The sequence below is a fragment of the Oncorhynchus keta genome, chromosome 19, assembly GCF_023373465.1.
Source record: "Oncorhynchus keta strain PuntledgeMale-10-30-2019 chromosome 19, Oket_V2, whole genome shotgun sequence".
Classification (NCBI taxonomy): Eukaryota; Metazoa; Chordata; class Actinopteri; order Salmoniformes; family Salmonidae; genus Oncorhynchus; species Oncorhynchus keta.
Window position 1 is genome coordinate 48,064,763 of NC_068439.1, and position 25,645 is coordinate 48,090,407.

The following is a 25,645-nucleotide window of genomic DNA, read 5'->3' on the forward strand; positions in this document are numbered from 1 at the left end:
TCATCTGATTACGTGTTTGTTTACTTGCACAAGCGGCATTTGAAGTTGCATGTGGTCGTATCCACTGCTAGTAAACAAAGCTGGTATCTGCAACTTTTCATGACGCAGCCAGGAAATGGCTCCATAGAGATGATGTCACACACAAGTCAGAATAGTAGATGAGAGAGTAGATGAACACAGCCGGCCCAGAGTCTCACCTGTGTTTAAACTGAACAGAGGTGTTTTTATTTAACGCGTCCTGCTGAAAGATGCGGGGATACCATGGTAACGCCTCTAACTTCACTGGCTCTGCAGTCACAGGGCAGAGATAGGGAGTGAGAGAGAGAGAGAGAGAGAGAGAGAGAGAGAGAGAGAGAGAGAGAGAGAGAGAGAGAGAGAGAGAGAGAGAGAGAGAGAGAGAGGGGAGAAAGAGGGAAAGAGAGAAAAGGAGAGAAAAAGAGAGCGAGAGAAATGTAACAAATTGCTTGGGTTGTAATAAAGATCAGTTGACTGTCCAGGGAGGTGTATTAGTCCCCAGAAGACAGGAAAGAAGAATTGCTCTGTCTCTGCATCTTCCTGTTCAGATCAATCTAAGCACTTACTGTCAAACCAAATGTATCTTTGTGCTGCAAGTGACCACAACTGTCTCTATCAACCAATATTGAGCTTTACAACAATTGTTTTACAGAAATTGTAGGCAGATTCTGTCTCACAAATTTACAGTTGTCACACTTTTTTTCCCCCCATATTCACTTGTCAAGAAAGCCGGAAGTCAATTTTAGTTTAATTTCAACCAAGAATGGATTCTTTGTTCCAGTTTAATTAAAGACGTCATTATGAAGATTTTGAGTCTCTTTAACTACAGATGTCCCCTATGGGGATAGTTTGGAGATGTGTTACCCACCCTGTCGTGGAGCAATGGCTAGGGGAGAGTTGGGTTGAGTTACCCCTAGTGTGTTTCCCTCTCTCTCACCCATTGACTTACATACCAGCAGAGAGGGTAAGTAATCCCGGATGCCGCAATCCTGAGGCATACATGTCACTTAACAAAACAAGAAAAGATTAGAGCAACGGACCTTGGCTACCTCTTTCACTGCCACTTTTATATTACCATTTCATTTAAGCAATATGAAATTGATTATGAATGATTTGTGGAGCATCTATGTATTGCTAATGATGACCTTGTGAATGCTCTATGAAGCCTTTATTAGTTGTTGTCAACTTACTCTCTGACCATAGTGTGTTTCTAGTTTGTTTTGCCTAATTTTCATTGGTTGACGCTTCCATTCCAGGCCAGTGTTACCATATACATCAAGTACACGACGATGGATGGGACTGTGGGGGTTTGGAGTGACGGAGAATTCCTGGACATCCCGGGTGACCCGGAGGGAACGTTCCAGTTTGAGACGGACAGTCTGCTCTCCGGACACAGCCAGGGGTCAGGAGTGTCACAGGGGCGATCCCTCCATGGAATTCCCACTTTTAGGAAGTGAGTCGACAACTCCATTATTATAGCTGAAACATCATCAGCGTCATTATAAATGTGCGTGCATCAACACCATTGTTAAAACAATGTCATTAACAAAAAAAACATATCAAAGCAGACATCATTATTGTGAGCATAATCATTAAATACACCATTACGCTCAAAATACACCATATAGAAAATATATATCTTCATCATCATTAATAACAACTAAAGTAAAGACATCACCGTAATCATCATCTACTGTACACACCATGCATTTGAACAGACCTTACTACTCCTGTAGCTGGCACCATAGTCTACAAGTTTGTATGGAGTGAATGTGTTACAGCAGTATGTGCCAGCCTCCAGGCAGTGCTTTCTGCGGATGACCATTAGGCCCTGTCTAGACTTGACAGTACATGCAGCTTTAGTATTCTGATCATAGAGTTTTGATCATGGAATTCTGAACGTGTCATGCGTCTACACCTACATTTAAATGTGTCTACCGTGTCCACAGTGTGTCCGGATTTCCTTTTCCTGTGTTATATTCAAATGCCAGTATCATAACACAACAACAACTGTTGGCAGTTGCTAACTGCTGTTGCTAACTAGACAGATAACCTTTGTAACTAGCCAGCAAGCTAGCAAGCAACGCTGAAAGCATAGCATACTTGTTAGCAGAACTCTAGCCAAATCCCCCAAAATGTATATAAATATTAGCTAGCCAGCAAACACGTTATGAACATATTTCCTCAACTTTATAATGAAAAGGTGCATCCCGATCCCAAAACAACAGTTTTTTGGACTTGTGGGAGAAGTGTTGATGACTTCGCTCACTGTATGGGCTTTCGGTAGCCCGATTGCATCCAGACTAAGGAGAAATCCACACACAATGCATCCCTGACCACCTGTGATCAGCCAGATCTGAACACAATCAGACCACTTTTGTGCGTCTAGACCCGTCCTTTCAATGCGATCTTCGTATTCTAATAGCATAAGTCGCATGTTGGTGTCAAGTGTAGACCCGACCTTAGCCTTCTCTCTCTCTGTGTGGTGTTGTGTTTTCTGCTGAATAATGTGTGGGCTAATAATGCGTAGGTGATATTGATTTCACATTGACCAGTCTGCCTGGCTCGGCTAGGACCCTTAATCCATCGTCATAATGTTGTGAATGTGTGCGTGTGTGTGTTTGTGTGCATGCGTGATCGCCTGTGTGTGTATGTCTGTACATGCGTGTGTGTGTGTGTGTGACCATACATCAGCCACTTATTTGGATGTATTAACATGAGTCTTTCATATAATAGACTGGTTATAATGGGAGTCAACTGGGCATTACAATGAAATGGGGCTCTGGCCATGAATCGTCATCAAAAATCTGTTGAACTGAAAATAACTCTTATAATCTCAGAGAGTTTAGTTGTACTGATTTAGTGGGTTCTATTTACTGGAAATAGTTTTTATAGTGTGTCCCCATAGTCAAATCAAAATCAAATCAAATCCAATTGTATCTGTCACATGTGCCGAATACAACAGGTGTAGGTAGATCTTACTGTGAAACGCTTTCTAATGCCATTAACCAACAACGCAGTTCAAGAAATACGGTTAAGAAAATATGTACCAAATAAACTAAAGTAGAAATAACTGTACATACTGTACGTGTCCTGTAAGGAAGACACAGACTAAGGAGGAACTGTATTATTTCACACACACACACACACACACACACACACACACACACACACACACACACACACACACACACACACACACACACACACACACACACACACACACACACACACACACACACACACACACACACACACACACACACACACACACACACACACACACTGTATCCATTCCACACTTGCAGTCTTGAAACACAAACACAGACTCAGTTTCCACTGTGCTGTCCACAGGTACACTATACACACACCTGTCCTTGATGCTAGACGAGGGCACCTGTCATCCCCTAATCACTGCGGTAACAAAGAGCAAGACCTGTCAGTCGTACAGGACAGTAAACTCATGGAAAAACACACACAGAGGGGACAGGGGGCACAGTCAATTTAGTGTATGTAAACTTCTGACCCACTGGAATTGTGATACAGTGAATTATAAGTGAAATGATCTGTCTGTAAACAATTGTTGGAAAAATGACTTGTGTCATGCACAAAGTAGATGTCCTAACCGATTTGCCAAAACTATAGCTTGTTGACAAGAAATTTGTGGAGTGGTTGAAATACATTTTTTAATGACTCCAACCTAAGTGTAGTATGTAAACTTCCGACATCAACTGTAGCTTCTTTTCTTATTTCTGATTTCTCCCGTATTTTAATTTTAATTTATTTTTTATTTTGTTGATATTGAATACTGTCCTGTTGGGTAGGACTTGCACATTAAGTATTTCACTGTACTTGTACATGTGATAAGTCAAACTTGAACGTGAACTTATGATTTGACATTATGTGTGATGACATTTCACCATAATGAAACAGTAGGTAATTCCATACCGGCCATACATATAAATTAATGTCACAACAGAAGGTGCTTTCTATTTAATGTATAATAATCAGGATCATATTGTGATTATGCTGAGGGGTAAATGTCGACGGTGAGAGGTAGTAGAATCTGGTGTGTGTGAAATTCATTACAGTTTTTTACAATCGCTAGGATCTCCTAACCAACTTTCAGCTTGGCACAGCAGTTAATTTCCCATCCAAAATGCACTAAAACTACCAAAACCCTTTATACATGTCTCAAATCAACTCATTCTTCCATAACACTAGCAAAGGTTGTCACCCAACAGGCAAACAATGACCTAAACAACACTAACAACAGGTGGCATTACACCATGTTTTCTTTTGTAAAATGTCTTTACAAAACAAGAATGACTGATCTGATCTGTCTATTTAGACTATTTAGAATTTACTAAATAGTCTAAATTTACTATTTACTATTTAGACTATTTCGAATTTATTTAGAATTTACTGCAGTGTATATTACAGGATGAATCAGAAATTATGCAATATATTTCAATATGTTTTATATCATTTTTTGGCATGGAATGATTGCAAAATACAATCATTTGTATATACACCATCCACCTACCGATACAGATACACTGGCAATGTTAGTCAACCCTGTCTTCTGCATTTGGCCACAGATTCACATCACATTCACATCACATCTTATGTCATCTTGGGCAATACACATAGGAAAGAATATTTTGGCATGCCTGCTCCATCCCTGGCAATCTTCTGCAGATATGTCCAGGCATCCAGCATTCATTGTGTCCAGGAGGGACATTTGATCATGTGGATGGTGGTCATAAACCTTCCACCTCCATGAGGAAAATAATTCCTCTACGGGGTTGAGGAATGGAGAGTAAGGTGGGCTGCACTCTCAGACTGTTATGGCATGTACTGGAGGCGAAGTCAGTTGCAGGAGAGCAGAGTATAGTTAACAGGCGCACATTTATGTTCCGTTCCAAAACGAGAGCACTACAATGATCAAACGCGCTCAAAACACGGAACATAAATAAAAGTCAAGCGCATAAATCAAACACTGCACAATATGAAACAATTCCACACAAAGACATGATGGGAAACAGAGGGTTAAATACAAGTAGATTGATTGGGGAAATGAAAACCAGGTGTGTTTTGGAACAAGACAAGACAAATGGACATATGAAAAATGGAGCGGTGATGGCTGGAAAGCCGGTGACGTCGATCGCCGAATGCCACCCGAACACGGAAAGGAGCCGACTTCGGCGGAAGTCGTGACACAGACCAGCCTCTCTCATTGATAGACCATGATTTATTACATGATCAATTATAGTAGCCCTAATCGCATCTGAGACTACAGCTCTTGATCTTCCTCTCAGTCTTCTTCCACCACACATATTTACTCCTCTCCCTCTCCCATTTGGTATAAACAGAGGACAAGAGAGATGAAGCAGTGTGTGCTGTGGTCTTCGGGTCTGAGCTGCCACGATAGAGTGATTGAAGAGAAAGTGGTTTCTCTTTCTCACACACACACACGCACACGCACACGCACACGCACACACACACACACACACACACACACACACACACACACACACACACACACACACACACACACACACACACACACACACACACACACACACACACACACACACACACACACACACACACACACACACACACACACACACACACACACTGTACACATACACACACACACTACCCCATCTCACCCATCTCACCCATCTCAGTTATAGGCTTTACCCCTTTCTCTGGGAGTTCAGAATGATTTATTGCTGACCTCCTAATGCATTTTATATCATCTCCACCCGGCCATAGCCAGCTTGTTTTGCAGGGGTTTTTCTATTCATATAAATCACCTCCCACTTGTCTTGTTATACTGCCAGTAAAGCACATCCACTAAATATGGAACACACACTCAGTTAGTTGTGATGAATGGGTTGGCATTGGGAGTAACCTACGTTTTTGACACTGTGGCCACAACAAGTGTTGGAAGACCTACAGTGGTTCCTCCTTTAAAAGTTGCGAGCTTGCACCACGGGACCTAGAGGTACCCAGCGCCACGGCTTCATTGCTCCAGACCACCACAAGCGGTAGAGCACTCGTTATGCATTTGGGTCCCAAGGTTTTTATATGATCAATCATATCGAGTGGTTTCAATGACGAATTTTGACGCGAGCCACCCTTGCCTTTGTGGCGTTCTTAAACAATGATGGCTGACAAAATATTACGGTGGAACCAGATGTAAGTTGTTATAACGTCATAACGAGTCAAGCAAAACATTTAAAATTGAGAGAAATATGTTAGTTAATGTAGAGACAAACGTTTGTACATATTTTTTTGGTCATAAAGTTAATTTATTATCCAGCTAGTTAGTGTTATGAGAATTCATTTGTAATTCATGTTGTTTAATGTTATAGGGACTCCTGAGAAAACCAGCGAACCAGGCTTGTTGTCTTGTGAAACAGTGGGTGTAAAGAATCTAGCTAGCTATAGCATTTACTGCAAATTGAATGTACAATTGTGTAAGCTTGCCTTGAAATGCAGCTGAAGTAACGTAGCTAGCTAACTATTTACTTGCTTATAGTATAGTGGAGGATAAAAATAACTGTATGCCTATGGATGTGTAGCTAGCTACAGTATGTAGCAGTATGTAGCCGTATGTAGCCGATCTAAAACGTTAGGTTCTGAACTAATATCCTGGCTAAATTCCCAATCTGGCCCTCACAAACCATCATGGTCACCTAATAATCCCCAGTTTACAATTGGCTCATTCATCCCCCTCCTCTCCCCTGTAACTATTCCCCAGGTCGTTGCTGCCAATGAGAACGTGTTCTCAGTCAACTTACCTGGTAAAATAACGGATAAATAAAAATACCAATCTATGAACCTCAGCTATCATCGTTGTTCTATCAACTTCAAGTCTGAATGGCATTAATGAAGCCTTTGGATAGAATATAATAACTTCATTGTGCCAAGGATGCAAGTCCTATATACACATATACTGTAGTTATTACCACGCATGAGATTCCCACATTGTTGCCTGTACATTGAATATATTCACTGATCATGTACTCTTCCTTGGCAAATGAAGGTGTGGTTCAGGTATGAATCTCTGAGACATTATTTTTCAGTCATATCAAACTCCATTATTTGAATGATGCTGTGTATATGTGTATGTATTACAATTATACACTTCAACAGTGTTTACCGTTCTTGGGACATCAATGATTACACATTGTTACTATGCAATAGACTAGAAACATTATTGATTTGTAATTCACATATACAGAAGAAAAAAAACTATGCATATCGAACTCCCTTCATCTGCATTCATCTGAGGACACAGGATAGTATTTCAATGAGACTTAATTTCAACCAGTGGAGAATGTGAAATGCTTTATTGAAAGAAGTTCATTATCCAGGTGTTATAAATAGGTAAATGCATTATAACTATGATAATTGTAATATTATAAATATTAATGTTCCATATTCAATGTTAATATTCAATGTTCCGGAGTTCTAAATTGAGCAGCTGCTGAAAAATGAGCTCCTGTATATATTGAGATTTAAATGTTTTTTTAGAGTGAAGTACATCGAAAAAATCAAGAGAAAACTGCAAGACTCAATAGAAGACAAAACAAGGAACAAACCAAAAAAGACAGGCTTTTGAAAAATTAACTATTTTTCATAAAATTGTACAGTTATCTTAGCTAGCTGAATTGCTAGCAGAATTGTTTACTTGTTGCTAAGCAGTTGCTAGGGAAGAAGCTAGCTAGCTTACAAAGAATAACAACAAAAAATATCTAGTTAACAGAAGAAAGGAAGACAAAATAAGGACAAAAGAAGGACAGAAGAAAAAGGAAAAGAAAGAGGACAACAAAGTGAAACAGTCAGCACTTCTATTGCAACTTCGTATTTCGTCGTCCTAACGTAGTCTACACTGCTATCTGCCCAGCAGCTAGCCAGCTAGCAAACGTCCACCGTCTACCGAATAGCAGCACTGTAGAAACTATTACACTCAACTGGACGACTTGATTAGTGTAGTGTTAGCTAGCTACATAGTTGTCTTTGCTGTCTTCGTATCCAAGATAATTGTGTAGTTTAGAGCGTGTAGTCTTAGAGTGATTATCTTAATTTACCGAGGTTAGCTAGCCAGCTATTTGTCGTCCTTAACGTAGGAGACACTGCTAGCTAGCCAACAGCTAGCCAACGTCTACTGAATAGAACTTCCGCACTCAACAACCCGGTCGCATTCCGCTTCGCTCCACAGGTAGTATCACATTTTCATTTCATTTCATTACAGCACAACGGTTTGATTTGTTTGATCGTAGCTAGCTACATAGCTAGCTACATAGCCGTCTGTGTATCAAAGATAATTGTGTAGTCTAGAGCGATTTTCTAGGTTAGCTAGCCAGCTATTGTCGTTCTTTTAACGCAACGTAACGTAATCAACACTGCTAGCTAGCCAGCTAGCCCCGAATAGCAGCACTGTAGAAACTATTACACTCAACGGAACGACTTGATTAGTGTAGTGTCAACAACGTAGCCACTGCCAGCTAGCCTACAAAGTCAACAACGCAGCCACTGCCAGCTAGCCTACTTCAGCTGTACTGTATCATTTTAATAATTTTAGTCAATAAGATTCTTGCTACGTAAGCTTAACTTTCTGAACATTCGAGACGTGTAGTCCACTTGTCATTCCAATCTCCTTGCATTAGCGTAGCCTCTTCTGTAGCCTGTCAACTATGTGTCTGTCTATCCCTGTTATCTCCTCTCTGCACAGACCATACAAACGCTCCACACCGCGTGGCCGCGGCCACCCTAATCTGGTGGTCCCAGCGCGCACGACCCACGTGGAGTTCCAGGTCTCCGGTAGCCTCTGGAACTGCCGATCTGCGGCCAACAAGGCAGAGTTCATCTCAGCCTATGCCTCCCTCCAGTCCCTCAACTTCTTGGCACTGACGGAAACATGGATCACCACAGATAACACTGCTACTCCTACTGCTCTCTCTTCGTCCGCCCACGTGTTCTCGCACACCCCGAGAGCTTCTGGTCAGCGGGGTGGTGGCACCGGGATCCTCATCTCTCCCAAGTGGTCATTCTCTCTTTCTCCCCTTACCCATCTGTCTATCGCCTCCTTTGAATTTCATGCTGTCACAGTTACCAGCCCTTTCAAGCTTAACATCCTTATCATTTATCGCCCTCCAGGTCCCCTCGGAGAGTTCATCAATGAGCTTGATGTCTTGATAAGCTCCTTTCCTGAGGACGGCTCACCTCTCACAGTTCTGGGCGACTTTAACCTCCCCACGTCTACCTTTGACTCATTCCTCTCTGCCTCCTTCTTTCCACTCCTTTCCTCTTTTGACCTCACCCTCTCACCTTCCCCCTACTCACAAGGCAGGCAATACGCTCGACCTCATCTTTACTAGATGCTGTTCTTCCACTAACCTCATTGCAACTCCCTCCAAGTCTCCGACCACTACCTTGTATCCTTTTCCCTCTCGCTCTCATCCAACACTTCCCACACTGCCCCTACTCGGATGGTATCGCGCCGTCCCAACCTTCGCTCTCTCTCCCCGCTACTCGCTCCTCTTCCATCCTATCATCTCTTCCCTCTGCTCAAACCTTCTCCAACCTATCTCCTGATTCTGCCTCCTCAACCCTCCTCTCCTCCCTTTCTGCATCCTTTGACTCTCTATGTCCCCTATCTTCCAGGCCGGCTCGGTCCTCCCCTCCCGCTCCGTGGCTCGACGACTCATTGCGAGCTCACAGTATATAATAATATATAAATAATATATGCCATTTAGCAGACGCTTTTATCCGGACTTACAGTCATGTGTGCATACATTCTACGTATGGGTGGTCCCGGGAATCGAACCCACTACCCTGGCGTTACAAGCGCCATGCTCTAATGAGCTAGAAGGACCACACAGAACAGGGCTCCGGGCAGCTCCCCTCCCTGCGGACCTGGCATCCTTTCACTCCCTCCTCTCTACATTTTCCTCCTCTGTCTCTGCTGCTAAAGCCACTTTCTACCACTCTAAATTCCAAGCATCTGCCTCTAACCCTAGGAAGCTCTTTGCCACCTTCTCCTCCCTCCTGAATCCTCCTCCCCCTCCCCCTCCTCTCTCTCTGCAGATGACTTCGTCAACCATTTTGAAAAGAAGGTCGACGACATCCGATCCTCGTTTGCTAAGTCAAACGACACCGCTGGTTCTGCTCACACTGCCCTACCCTGTGCTCTGACCTCTTTCTCCCTCTCTCTCCAGATGAAATCTCGCGTCTTGTGACGGCCGGCCGCCCAACAACCTGCCCGCTCGACCCTATCCCCTCCTCTCTTCTCCAGACCATTTCCGGAGACCTTCTCCCTTACCTCACCTCGCTCATCAACTCATCCCTGACCGCTGGCTACGTCCCTTCCGTCTTCAAGAGAGCGAGAGTTGCACCCCTTCTGAAAAAACCTACACTCGATCCCTCCGATGTCAACAACTACAGACCAGTATCCCTTCTTTCTTTTCTCTCCAAAACTCTTGAACGTGCCGTCCTTGGCCAGCTCTCCCGCTATCTCTCTCAGAATGACCTTCTTGATCCAAATCAGTCAGGTTTCAAGACTAGTCATTCAACTGAGACTGCTCTTCTCTGTATCACGGAGGCGCTCCGCACTGCTAAAGCTAACTCTCTCTCCTCTGCTCTCATCCTTCTAGACCTATCGGCTGCCTTCGATACTGTGAACCATCAGATCCTCCTCTCAACCCTCTCCGAGTTGGGCATCTCCGGCGCGGCCCACGCTTGGATTGCGTCCTACCTGACAGGTCGCTCCTACCAGGTGGCGTGGCGAGAATCTGTCTCCTCACCACGCGCTCTCACCACTGGTGTCCCCCAGGGCTCTGTTCTAGGCCCTCTCTTATTCTCGCTATACACCAAGTCACTTGGCTCTGTCATAACCTCACATGGTCTCTCCTATCATTGCTATGCAGACGACACACAATTAATCTTCTCCTTTCCCCCTTCTGATGACCAGGTGGCGAATCGCATCTCTGCATGTCTGACAGACATATCAGTGTGGATGACGGATCACCACCTCAAGCTGAACCTCGGCAAGACGGAGCTGCTCTTCCTCCCGGGAAGGACTGCCCGTTCCATGATCTCGCCATCACGGTTGACAACTCCATTGTGTCCTCCTCCCAGAGCACTAAGAACCTTGGCGTGATCCTGGACAACACCCTGTCGTTCTCAACTAACATCAAGGCGGTGGCCCGTTCCTGTAGGTTCATGCTCTACAACATCCGCAGAGTACGACCCTGCCTCACACAGGAAGCGGCGCAGGTCCTAATCCAGGCACTTGTCATCTCCCCTTCTGGATTACTGCAACTCGCTGTTGGCTGGGCTCCCTGCCTGTGCCATTAAACCCCTACAACTCATCCAGAACGCCGCAGCCCGTCTGGTGTTCAACCTTCCCAAGTTCTCTCACGTCACCCCGCTCCTCCGCTCTCTCCACTGGCTTCCAGTTGAAGCTCGCATCCGTTACAAGACCATGGTGCTTGCCTACGGAGCCGTGAGGGGAACGGCACCTCAGTACCTCCAGGCTCTGATCAGGCCCTACACCCAAACAAGGGCACTGCGTTCATCCACCTCTGGCCTGCTCGCCTCCCTACCACTGAGGAAGTACAGTTCCCGCTCAGCCCAGTCAAAACTGTTCGCTGCTCTGGCTCCCCAATGGTGGAACAAACTCCCTCACGATGCCAGGACAGCGGAGTCAATCACCACCTTCCGGAGACACCTGAAACCCCACCTCTTTAAGGAATACCTAGGATAGGATAAAGTAATCCTTCTCACCCCCCTTAAAAGATTTAGATGCACTATTGTAAAGTGGCTGTTCCACTGGATGTCATAAGGTGAATGCACCAATTTGTAAGTCGCTCTGGATAAGAGCGTCTGCTAAATGACTTAAATGTAAATGTAAATACTTCAATGCGCATATGTTGTGCATTATAAAACGAGGAAGAAAGACAAGGTGGGGAGAGAGGTGTAGAAGACAGAAAGGGAAAGAGGTAAGAACAGAGGCAGACAGTATATGATTCATCAATTACAGTGCTACCCTAATATTCTCTCAGTTCATCACAATTGCGGTGTCTCCTAACCTGCCTTGGGCCCCCAGTTGGCCCGAAGGTTATCCTAAGAGCGGCTGAGGTGGCGATGACAGGACTGGCTTCCTCTCTCACATCAAAACATACCTGCAGACGAGAGAGCATGATTTAGCCTTGGTTTTTTAAATTCTAACACGGTCAGTCATCTTAAATCAGGAGGTGAAATGCAAAACTGACCTTGGATCATTAACTCTGGGACTACTACATCTCTGTCTGTATTGCATCTCTTTAATAATACCTCTTGTTGACCCGACCAACTCACATCATGCTTTGCCCTCTGTGTCTGCCAGTTCAGATGCGGGAGGGGTTCACCAAAATAGCTGGTATAACCCAGAGGATTTAGGGAGATGTGGGAGAGGGATGAAGTGAAGAAGAGAGACTGTGTGTGGTCTCACATGGTGTCCACACTAAGTGGCTACAGAGTACTTTATGCTGAAAAACAGACACGTGAGGACAAACAATAGAAGATCATGTCAATAGAAGATACTGTATGTGACACCTATCGGAGTGTACCTGAAACATTTAAATATAGAGGGCTATGTGTCTCACCACTTGGTTATTGCAAGGCTCACCCCCAGGGAAATCATGACTTGGCAGCAACAGATAGTCCAGAGAAAATGGCTGTGTTTATGTGGTGTAAATCGGAAAATTAGCAGCTGACATCTTAAGAGTTTTTTAATTAATTCATGTGAGACATGTTCCATGTACAACAAGACAGGCAGAGATGGAGAAAAAGAACACAGAACCGTTTAAATACCTCTATTTATGTACACTTTTGCCATCAATAAAGCTTCCCATGGCCTGTTTCTCGGACAGTAAACATCTGGCAATATCTACTTTTTCGACCCCTTGGTCAGCTCGCTTTCTGAAAGTAAAGAAAACCGCTTCTTTTTTTATCGATATGAAAACAATAACTGAGATGTGACCGTTCAATCTAAAGCAGCAGATGTCATTTTTAGGATACGCCAATACAGCCCAGTGCTGCTTACCTGAGATGCCATCTTCATAGGTGTCCGCTTTGACTTTTAATTTGGATTATTTTTGATTGAAAATCAAAAAGGTTTTGCCCTCGACAAAAAGACACAACTGTACCTCCTTAGCATATAGCAATTTGCCTGTGAATAACCACACCTTCATACAAACGTGCTACTGTCTGCAGAATACAGTATAATGATATATTCAGAAAGTTCCCCTTGGATTTACCTGAGGGAAACATTTGTATCCCCTTTTGATATTCACCACAATACCACAACACCTGGGTCTTTAGTGTGAGAGACTAAGGCATTATCCCTTTAGATGCCACAGTCATGAATTAATCAACACGAGCACACTGACACGCATGCCATACTTAAATTATCTTTATTTGTTTGAGCTATTGAAATATCCATACTCCTCATTTACAAAGCGGAGGAAACTGAGGCAGGGATTGATGAGAAGGTTAATTTGATTAGGCTTTTGTTTACTTCATTCATTCATTTGGTTTGTTTTGTGTCGGGATGGGATGCAACCAAGCTCATTCTGTGCCAGTGTGAGGCCATCCTGCTTTCTGGACCGCCTTTGATCCTACCCACAATGCAGCAGATTGGCTGCGCATCAAACAGCATTGTGAAGTCTGTTAACTCAATAGTTTTTATGTTTATAAGTGTACTGCAGCACCAAATGACAGATATAGAAAGTGAAATCAAATCTAATTTAATTTTTCACATGCTCTGAATACAAGACTTAATTGTGAATTGCTTGTTTACGAGCCCTTCCCAACAACGTAGAGTTACAAAATAATAATACAAAGAAAAACAGTAACACAAGAGGAATAGATACATATATAAATATATATATATACACTGCTCAAAAAAATAAAGGGAACACTTAAAAAACACAATGTAACTCCAAGTCAATCACACTTCTGTGAAATCAAACTGCCCACTTAGGAAGCAACACTGATTGACAATAAATGTCACATGACGTTGTGCAAATGGAATAGACAACAGGTGGAAATTATAGGCAATTAGCAAGACACCCCCAATAAAGGAGTGGTTCTGAGTGGTGACCACAGACCACTTCTCAGTTCCTATGCTTCCTGGCTGATGTTTTGGTCACTTTTGAATGCTGGCGGTGCTTTCACTCTAGTGGTAGCATGAGACGGAGTCTACAACCCACACAAGTGGCTCAGGTAGTGCAGCTCATCCAGGATGGCACATCAATGCGAGCTGTGGCAAGAAGGTTTGCTGTATCTGTCTGCATAGTGTCTAGAGCATGGAGGCGCTACCAGGAGACAGGCCAGTACATCAGGAGACGTGGAGGAGGCGGAAGGAGGGCAACAACCCAGCAGCAGGACCACTACCTCCGCCTTTGTGCAAGGAGGAGCAGGAGGAGCACTGCCAGAATCCTGCAAAATGACCTCCAGCAGGCCACAAATGTGCATGTGTCTGCTCAAACGGTCAGAAACAGAAACAGAGGGCCCGACGTCCACAGGTGGGGGTTGTGATTACAGCCCAACACCGTGCAGGATGTTTTTCATTGCCAGAGAACACCAATATTGGCAAATTCACCACTGGCGCCCTGTGCTCTTCACAGATGAAAGCAGGTTCACACTGAGCACATGTGACAGACGTGACAGAGTCTGGAGACGCCGTGGAGAACGTTCTGCTGCCTGCAACATCCTCCAGCATGACCGGTTTGGCGGTGGGTCAGTCATGGTGTGGGGTGGTATTTCTTTGGGGGGCCACACAGCCCTCCATGTGCTCGCCAGTGGTAGAATGACTGCCATTAGGTACCGAGATGAGATCCTCAGACCCCTTGTGAGACCATATGCTGGTGCGGTTGGCCCTGGGTTCCTCCTAATGCAAGACAATGCTAGACCTCATGTGGCTGGAGTGTGTCAGCAGTTCCTGCAAGAGGAAGGCATTGATGCTATGGATCCCTCAGGAGACCATCCTCCACCTCATCAGGAGCATGCCCAGGCATTGTATGGAGGTCATACAGGCACGTGGAGACCACACACACTACTGAGCCTCATTTTGACTTGTTTTAAGGACATTATATCAAAGATGGTTCAGCCAGTAGTGTGGTTTTCCACTTTAATTTTGAGTGTGACTCCAAATCCAGACCTCGATGGGTTGATAAATTTGATTTCCATTGATACGTTTTGTGTGATTTTGTTGTCAGCACATTTAACTATGTAAAGAAAAAAGTATTTAATAAGAATATTTCATTAATTCAGATCTAGGATGTGTTATTTTAGTGTTCCCTTTATTTTTTTGAGCAGTGTATATATGTATATATATACAGGGCGTACCAGGACCGAGTTGATGTGCAGAGGTATGAGGTATTTGAGGTAGATTTTGTGACAAAGAAGGGCACTGAGTGATAAATGGCAGATATGTGAGGGCAGAACAAATAAACGGGCTCTGCCCTCTCACTAGGGTGTAGCCAGATGGTGAACTGCAAAGCACAAAATAGCACCTTGGTATTGATAAAACCTGAGACAAGATTGTGAGGAGGTTTTACTGGCCAGGGATTCAATCAATCAATCAAATGTATTTATAAAGCCCTTCTTACGTCAGCTGATGCCACAAAGTGCTGTACAAAAACCCAGCCTAAAACCCCAAACAGCAAGCAATGCAGGTGTAGAAGCACGGTTGCTAGGAAAAACTCACTAGAAAGGCCAGAACCTAGGAAGAAAACTAGAGAGGAACCAGGCTATGAGGGGTGGTCAGTCCTCCTCTGGCTGTGCCGGGTGGAGATTATAACAGAACATGGCCAAGATGTTCAAATGTTCATAGATGACCAGCAGGGTCAAATAATAATAATCACAGAGGTTGTCGAGGATGCAACAGGTCAGCACCTCAGGAGTTGACTTTTCTTAGACAATCATTCAGAGTATCTCTACCGTTCCTGCTGTCTCTAGAGAGTTGAAACAGCAGGTCTGGGACAGGTAGCACGTCTGGTGAACAGGTCAGGGTTCCATAGCCTCAGGCAGAACAGTTGAAACTGGAGCAGCATCATGGCCAGGTGGACTGGGGACAGGAAGGAGTCATCAGGCCAGGAAGTCCTGAGGCAAGGTTATAGGGCTCAGGTCCTCCGAGAGAAAGAAAGAAAGAATGAGAGAGAGAGAGAGAGAGAGAGAGAGAGAGAGAGAGAGAGAGAGAGAGAGAGAGAGAGAGAGAGAGAGAGAGAGAGAGAGAGAGAGAGAGAGAGAGAGAGGAAAAAATTAGGGAGCACATACTTAAATTCACACAGGACACAGGATAATACAGGATAAATACTCCAGATATAACAGACTGACCCTAGCCCCCGGACACATAAACTACTGAAGCATAAATACTGGAGGCTGAGACAGGAGGGGTCAGAAGACACTGTGGCCCCATCCGACGATACCCCCGGACAGGGCCAAACAGGCAGGATATAACCCCACCCACTTTGCCTAAGCACAGCCCCCACACCACTAGAGGAATATCTTAAACCACCAACTTACCATCCTGAGACAAAGCCGAGTATTGCCCACAAAGATCTCCACCACGGCACAACCCAAGGGGGGGGTGCCAACCCGGACAGGAAAAAAATCAAATCAAATGTATTTGTCACATACACATGGTAAGCAGAGGTTAATGCGAGTGTAGCGAAATTCTTGTGCTTCTAGTTCCGACAATGCAGTAATAACCAACGAGTAATCTAGCAAACAATTCCAAAACTACTACCTCATACACACAAGTGTAAATGGATAAAGAATATGTACATAAAGATATATGAATGAGTGATGGTACAGAGCAGCATAGGCAAGATGCAGTAGATGGTATCGAGTACAGTATATACATATGAGAGTATGTAAACAAAGTGCCAGAGTTTAAAGTGGCTAGTGATACATGTATTACATAAAGATGCAGTAGATGATATAGAGTACAGTATATACGTATACATATGAGATAAATAATGTAGGGTATGTAAACATTATATTAAGTAGCATTGTTTAAAGTGGCTAGTGATATATTTTACATCAATTCCCATCAATTCCCATTATTAAAGTGGCTGGAGTTGAGTCAGTGTGTTGGCAGCAGCCACTCAATGTTAGTGGTGGCTGTTTAACAGTCTGATGGCCTTGAGATAGAAGCTGTTTTTCAGTCTCTCGGTCCCAGCTTTGATGTACCTGTACTGACCTCGCCTTCTGGATGATAGCGGGGTGAACAGGAAGTGGCTCGGGTGGTTGTTGTCCTTGATGATCTTTATGGCCTTCCTGTGACATTGGGTGGTGTAGGTGTCCTTTAGGGCAGGTAGTTTGCCCCCGGTGATGCGTTGTGCAGACCTCACTACCCTCTGGAGAGACTTACGGTTGTGGGCTGAGCAGTTGCCATACCAGGCGGTGATACAGCCCGACAGGATGCTCTCGATTGTGCATCTGTAGAAGTTTGTGAGTGAGTGCTTTTGGTGACAAGTCAAATTTCTTCAGCCTCCTGAGGTTGAAGAGGCGCTGCTGCGCCTTCTTCACGATGCTGTCTGTGTGGGTGGACCAATTCAGTTTGTCTGTGATGTGTACGCCGAGGAACTTAAAACTTACTTCCCTCTCCACTACTGTCCTACCGATGTGGATAGGGGAGTGTTCCCTCTGCTGTTTCCTGAAGTCCACAATCATCTCCTTAGTTTTGTTGACGTTGAGTGTGAGGTTATTTTCCGAGGGCTCCTCCCTGTAGGCCGTCTTGTCATTGTTGGTAATCAAGCCTACCAATGTTGTGTCGTCCGCAAACTTGATGATTGATTTGGAGGCGTGCGTGGCCACGCAGTGGTGGGTGAACAGGGAGTACAGGAGAGGGCTCAGAACGCACCCTTGTGGCGCACCAGTGATGAGGATCAGCGGTGTGGAGATGTTGTTACCGACCCTCACCACCTGGGGGCGGCCCGTCAGGAAGTCCAGTACCCAGTTGCACAGGGCGGGGTCGAGAACCAGGGTCTCGAGCTTGATGACGAGTTTGGAAGGTACTATGGTGTTAAATGCTGAGCTGTAGTCGATGAACAGTATTCTCACATAGGTATTCCTCTTGTCCAGATGGGTTAGGGCGGGGTGCAGTGTGGTTGAGATTGCATCGTCTGTGGACCTATTTGGGCGGTAAGCAAATTGGAGTGGGTCTAGGGTGTCATGTAGGGTGGAGGTGATATTGTCCTTGACTAGTCTGACGGAAGTGAGTGCTACGGGGCGGTAGTCGTTTAGCTCAGTTACCTTAGCTTTCTTGGGAACAGGAACAATAGTGGCCCTCTTGAAGCATGTGGGAACAGCAGACTGGGATAAGGATTGATTGAATATGTCCGTAAACACACCAGCCAGCTGGTCTGCGCATGCTCTGAGGGCGCGGCTGGGGATGCCGTCTGGGCCTGCAGCCTTGCGAGGGTTAACAGGTTTAAATGTTTTACTCACCTCGGCTGCAGTGAAGGAGAGTCCGCATGTTTTGGTTTGCGGGCCGTGTCAGTGGCACTGTATTGTCCTCAAAGCGGGCAAAAAAGTTATTTAGTCTGCCTGGGAGCAAGACATCCTGGTCCGTGACTGGGCTGGTTTTCTTTTTGTAATCCTTGATTGACTGTTGAACCAGGGTGTTCTGCCACATACCTCTTGTGTGTGAGCCATTGAATTGCGATTCTACTTTGTCTCTATACTGACGCTTAGCTTGTTTGATTGCCTTGCGGAGGGAATAGCTACACTGTTTGTATTCGGTCATGTTTCCGGTCACCTTGCCCTGATTAAAAGCAGTGGTTCGCGCTTTCAGTTTCACGCGAATGCTGCCATCAATCCACGGTTTCTGGTTTGGGAATGTTTTAATCGTTGCTATGGGAACGACATATTCAACGCACGTTGCTCACCGAATCAGTGTATTCGTCAATGTTGTTGTTTGACGCAATACGAAACATATCCCAGTCCACGTGATGGAAGCAGTCTTGGAGCGTGGAATCAGATTGGTCAGACCAGCGTTGAACAGACTTCAGTGCGGGAGCTTCTTGTTTTAGCTTCTGTCTGTAGGCAGGGAGCAACAAAATGGAGTCGTGGTCAGCTTTCCCGAAAGGAGGGCGGGGGAGGGCCTTATATGCGTCTCGAAATTTAGAATAGCAATGATCCAAGGTTTTACCATCCCTGGTTTGCGCAATCGATATGCTGATACAATTTAGGGAGTCTTGTTTTCAGATTAGCCTTGTTAAAATCCCCAGCTACAATGAATGCAGCCTCAGGATATGTGGATTCCAGTTTGCAAAGAGTCAAATAAAGTTTGTTCAGAGCCATCGATGTGTCTGCTTGGGGGGGAATATATACGGCTGTGATTATAATTGAAGAGAATTCCCTTGGTAGATAATGAGGTCGACATTTGATTGTGAGGAATTCTAAATCAGGTCAACAGAAGGACTTGAGTTCCTGTATGTCGTTGTGACCACACCACATCTTGTTGACCATAAAGCATATGCCCCCACCCCTCTTCTTACCAGAAAGATCTTTGTTTCTGTCGGCGCGATGCGTGGAGAAACCAGCTGGCTGCACTGACTCCGATAGCGTCTCTCGAGTGAGCCATGTTTCCGTGAAGCAAAGAACGTTACAGTCTCTGATGTCCCTCTGGAATGCTACCTTTGCTCGGATTTTATCAACATTGTTGTCAAGAGACTGGACATTGGCGAGAAGTATGCTAGGGAGTGGTGCGTGATGTGCCCGTCTCCGGAGTCTGACCAGAAGACTGCTTCGTTTCCCTCTTTTACGAAGTCGTTGTCTTGGGTCGCTGGCTGGGATCCATTCCGTTGTCCTGGGTGAAAGGCAGAACACAGGATCCGCTTGGGGAAAGTCATATTCTTGGTCGTACTAATGGTGAGTTGACGCTGCTCTTATATTCAGTAGTTCTTCTCGGCTGTATGTAATGAAACCTAAAATGACCTGGGGTACCAATAACATGTATAAACATTTTAAAAAACTGCATAGTTTCCTAGGAACGCGAAGCGAGGCAGCCATCTCTGTCGGCGCCGGAAGAAACTTTCACGTCAGTGACTCAACCTACTCAAGTGACGCACCCCTCCTAGGGACGGCATGGAAGAGCACCAGTAAGCCAGTGACTCGGCCCCTGTAATAGGGTTAGAGGCCAGGCAGAGACAGCAAGGGTGCTTCGTTGCTCCAGGGCCTTTCCGTTCACCTTCACACTCCTGGGCCAGATTACACTCAATCATAGGACCTACTGAAGAGATGAGTCTTCAATAAAGACTTAAAGGTTGAGACCGAGTCTAAGTCCCTCACATGGGTAGGCAGACCATGCCATAAACATTTAGCTCTATAGGAGAAAGTGCTGCCTCCAGCTGTTTGCTTAGAAATTCTAGGGACAGTAAGGAGGCCTGTGTCTTGTGACCGTAGTGTACGTGTAGGAATGTACGGCAGGACGAAATCGGAAAGATAGATAAGAGCAAGCCCATGTAATGCTTTGTAGGTTAGCAGTAAAACCTTGAAATCAGCCCTTGCCTTAATGGGAAGCCAGTGTCGAGAGGCTAGCACTGGAGTAATATGATCATGTTCAGGCTGAAGTGGCTCAACATTGTGGGGGGTGCTCCGAGTTCCAGTTAACATCTCCATAATTGAAACGCCATTTGAGAGGATAGCGATGGTTATAGTGGGCCCGCTACCCAAATCCGCCAGAGGGCACCAATACATTCCGGTCATCCTAGATTATGCCACTCGCTACCCAGAAGGCAATCCCCTTCGGACGATGTCTTCCAAAATTATAGCCAAGGAATTAGTGCCCCTGTTCACCAGGGTAGGGATTCCAAAAGAGATCCTTACTAACCAGGAGACCCCCTTTATTATCCCGCCTTATGGCAGACCTTTGCAAGTTGTGGCAGGTGAAACAGTTGAGGACATCGGTTTACTATCCTCATTCGGATGGGCTGGTTGAGCGATTCAACCGCACCCTGAAGTCAATGCTCTGGAAGGTAATAGATAAGGATGGGGAAAACTGGGATTTCATGTTGCCGTATCTGATGTTTGCCATTAGAGAGGTTCCCCAAGCCTCGCGGGGGTTTTCACCCTCTGAGCTGGTATATGGGAGGCATGCCCAGGGAATCTTAGACATCGCACGGGAAACCTGGGAGCACCAGTTCACCTCTTATACTAGTGTTACAGAGCACATCACAGCCATGGTAGACAGGATAACCACAAGCACAAGAGCACCAGAGCACCAGCGGCATACTTATAAGCGGCAGGCTACCCTGGGGGAATTTCAACCGGGACATAATGTGCTGATCCCCATGGTAGAGTGTAAACTGTTAGCCACATTGAAGGGATCATATCAAGTGCTGGAGAAAATAGCAGAGGTTTATTATCGGATCCGACAGCCAGGTCGTCGGTCCCCGGAACAGATATATCACGTAAACCTGTTAAAAGCGTGGCTTTAGAGAGAGAAACACTAATTGTCATGTACCCCACACCCACTCAGGCGTGCAGCCGAAGTGCATGTTTCACCTACACTGTCTCCAGCACAAGTACAGGAAGTAAAGACCTTGATCCAGAAAAACAATGATGTATTTTCAGGGATACAGGGCGAACTGAGGTGTACGGCTCATGATATTGTTTCCCTACCTGGGAGAAAAGTGAGCATGAGGCCATATCAGGTACTTGAGGCTCGACCAGCGTACATTACAACCCGGGACCACACCTGCGGCCTGGGGCGGTCCAGGCCGGAGAAACAAACATTCAGGTACTGACCTGTTGGAAAGAACACTCTCTGGTGTGATTTTGTGTTGGTCTTTCACTTAATTTTAACCTTGAAGAGAATTGTCACAATATGTACATGAAGGCAGTGTAAAGTGATAGATAATTCATAAGAATAAGAGTAAGAATAAAGAATTCAGTAACTGTGTTAACTCCTTCTAGACCTATCGGCTGCCTTCGATACTGTGAACCATCAGATCCTCCTCTCCACCCTCTCCGAGTTGGGCATCTCCGGCGCGGCCCACGCTTGGATTGCGTCCTACCTGACAGGTCGCTCCTACCAGGTGGCGTGGCGAGAATCTGTCTCCTCACCACGCGCTCTCACCACTGGTGTCCCCCAGGGCTCTGTTCTAGGCCCTCTCTTATTCTCGCTATACACCAAGTCACTTGGCTCTGTCATAACCTCACATGGTCTCTCCTATCATTGCTATGCAGACGACACACAATTAATCTTCTCCTTTCCCCCTTCTGATGACCAGGTGGCGAATCGCATCTCTGCATGTCTGGCAGACATATCAGTGTGGATGACGGATCACCACCTCAAGCTGAACCTCAGCAAGACGGAGCTCCTCTTCCTCCCGGGGAAGGACTGCCCGTTCCATGATCTCGCCATCACGGTAGACTACTCCATTGTGTCCTCCTCCCAGAGCGCTAAGAACCTTGGCGTGATCCTGGACAACACCCTGACGTTCTCAACTAACATCAAGGCGGTGTCCCGTTCCTGTAGGTTCATGCTCTACAACATCCGCAGAGTACGACCCTGCCTCACACAGGAAGCGGCGCAGGTCCTAATCCAGGCACTTGTCATCTCCCGTCTTGATTACTGCAACTCGCTGTTGGCTGGGCTCCCTGCCTGTGCCATTAAACCCCTACAACTCATCCAGAACGCCGCAGCCCGTCTGGTGTTCAACCTTCCCAAGTTCTCTCACGTCACCCCGCTCCTCCGCTCTCTCCACTGGCTTCCAGTTGAAGCTCGCATCCGCTACAAGACCATGGTGCTTGCCTACGGAGCTGTGAGGGGAACGGCACCTCAGTACCTCCAGGCTCTGATCAGGCCCTACACCCAAACAAGGGCACTGCGTTCATCCACCTCTGGCCTGCTCGCCTCCCTACCACTGAGGAAGTACAGTTCCCGCTCAGCCCAGTCAAAACTGTTCGCTGCCCCCCAATGGTGGAACAAACTCCCTCACGACGCCAGGACAGCGGAGTCAATCACCACCTTCCGGAGACACCTGAAACCCCACCTCTTCAAGGAATACCTAGGATAGGGTAAGTAAGGGTAAGTAATCCTTCTCACCCCCCTTCTCCCCCAAAAAAAAAAGATTTAGATGCAAGTGGCTGTTCCACTGGATGTCATAAGGTGTATGCACCAATTTGTAAGTCGCTCTGGATAAGAGCGTCTGCTAAATGACTTAAATGTAATGTAAATGTGTGTATAGTGTGTGTATATAGTATTGTGAGTGTGCATAGAGTCAGTGAAAGATACTGTAGGGTCAATGCAGATAGAATGAACTATTTAACAGACTTATGGCCATAGAAGCAGTCTTATGGCTAGGGTATAAAAGCTTTCTTGGTCCGTGAACCAATGCCCCGGTATTGTTTGCCGGATGGTAGCAGAGTGTTTATGGCTTTGGTGGCTGAAGTCCTCTGACACCGCCTGATAGAGGTCCTGGATGGCAGGGAGCTCAGCACCAGTGATCTCCTGGGATGTCCTCTGCAGCTCGTCAATATTCTCTCAATGGTGCAGCTGTAGAACTTTTTGAGGATCCGAGGGCCCATGCCAAATCTTTTCAGCCTCTTGAAGGGGAACATACGCTGTCATTCCCTCTTCATGACTGTGCAGGTGTGTGTGGACCATGTTAGGTTAGTGATGTGGACACCAAGGAACTTGAAGCTCTCGACCCACTCCACTACAGCCCTGTCCATGTGGATGGGGGCGTGCTCTCCTCTCTTTCTCCTGTAATCCATGATCAGTTCCTTGGTCTTACAGATGTTGAGGGAGAGGTTGTTGTGCTGGCACCACATTGCCAAGTCTCTTACTTCCTACTTGTAGGTTGTCTCAACGCCGTTGGTGATAAGGATTACCACCGTCGTGTTGCCAGCAAACTTGATGATGGCGTTGGAGTCGTATGTGGCAATGCAGTCGTGGGTGAACAGGGAGTAGAAGAGTGGACTAAGCACGCACAACTGAGCGGAACCCGTGTTTAGTGACAGCGTGGCGGAGGTGTTCTTGCCTACCCTCACCACCTGGGCACAGCTCGTCAGGAAGTCCAGGATCCAGTTGCAGAGGGAGTTCTCAGGGTCCCAAGCTTGATGATGAGCTTGGAGGGGAGAATGATGTTGAACGTTGAGCTGTAGTCAATGAACAGCATTCTCATATAGTTATTTCCCCTCTTGTCCAGGTGGGAGAGGGCAGTGTGAAGTGCAATTGAGATTGTGTCATCTGTGGATCTGTTAGGGCAGTATGCTAATTGGAGTGGGTCCAGTGTGTCTTCCTAATTACAGATGTGAGTGCGACAGGGCGATAGTCATTTAGGCAGGTTACCTTGAAGTTCTTGGAAACAGGGACAATGGTGGTTAGCTTGAAACATGTTGAAAATATTGGTGAAGACACTGGCTGGTCTGCGCATGCTCTGTGAACAAGCCCTGGTATTCCGAGTGTAAACCTGTTTTACTCACATCGGCCATGGAGATCGAGTCACACAGTCAACCGAAACAACAGGCGCCTTCATGCAGAACTGTTTTGTTTTCCTCGACACAAGCATAAAAAGGATTTAGTTCGTTTGGGAGTTCTGCGTCACTGGGCATCTCACAGCTGTGTTTCCCTTTGTAATCCGTTATCGTCTGCAAGCCCTCCCACATCTGACACACGTCGAAGCCGGTGTATTAGGAATCCACCTTCCCCCTATATTTCCTTTGCATGTTGGATATCTTGTTGGAGGTCGTAGTGGACTTTCTTGTATGCATCCTTGTCCGCGTCCAGTTCCTTGCTAGCGGTAGCTCTAGCCTTTAGCCCAGCACAGATATGTCCGTATTGTCACTTTTCACTTATTGATGAACCCCGTGATTAATGTGGTAAACTCCTCAATGTAATTGGATGAATCCTGGAACATTTCCCAGTCTGTACAAGCAAAACAGTTTTGTAGCCTCACATCTGCTTCATTGTACCACTTCCGTATTGAGCGAGTGACTGGTACTTCCTGTTTGAGCTGAGTTTGTAAACAGGAAGCAGGAGGATACAGTCATGGTCTGATTTACCAAAAATAGGGAGAGGGGGGCTTGTATGCATTTCTGTGGGTTTAATGAAGGTGGTCTAGAGTTTTATCGCCCCTAGTGGAGCAGGAGACGTGTCATAGAAATGAGGTAGAATGATTTTAAGTCTCCCTGCGCTAAAGTCTCCTTCCACCAGACACGCTGCCTCTGAGTGTATTGTTTCTTGTTTGTTTAGGGCCCCATACAGTTCACTGAGTGCAAAAGTGGTGTTGGCTTGTGGGAGGATGTAGACAGCCGTGATAATTACGGATGAGAACTCTCTTGGTAGATAAAGAGGTCTGCAGCTCACCATGACATATTTTATATCACGTAAGCAGAAGCTCAAGATGTCCTTCACATTGGAAGCAGCACAAGAGTTGATGTTAATGAAGAGGCACACCCCCCCCTTTGGACTTGAAACCAGTTCTATGTACATAGATTCAACCAGCCAAGTTTTAGAACATTGCAGCTTTTCAAGTCTCTCTGATAGGAGATCTCAAACACATCTCATCCATCTTATTCTCGAGTGACTGGATATTTGCCAATAAAA

The 25,645-nt window shown here is 45.7% G+C and overlaps 1 protein-coding gene across 11 annotated transcripts in view; it reads left to right on the forward strand.

The window, feature by feature from the left end:
- Window positions 1–25,645, forward strand: part of LOC118397707 (otoferlin) — a 129,757-nt gene that overhangs the window by 56,378 nt on the left and 47,734 nt on the right. For all 11 annotated transcript variants that reach the window (XM_052470681.1, XM_052470680.1, XM_052470686.1 and 8 more), the window contains exon 5: window positions 1,272–1,468. In XM_052470681.1, coding sequence (XP_052326641.1) covers window positions 1,272–1,468 — 197 coding nt within the window. The remainder of the gene's footprint in view (window positions 1–1,271; window positions 1,469–25,645) is intronic.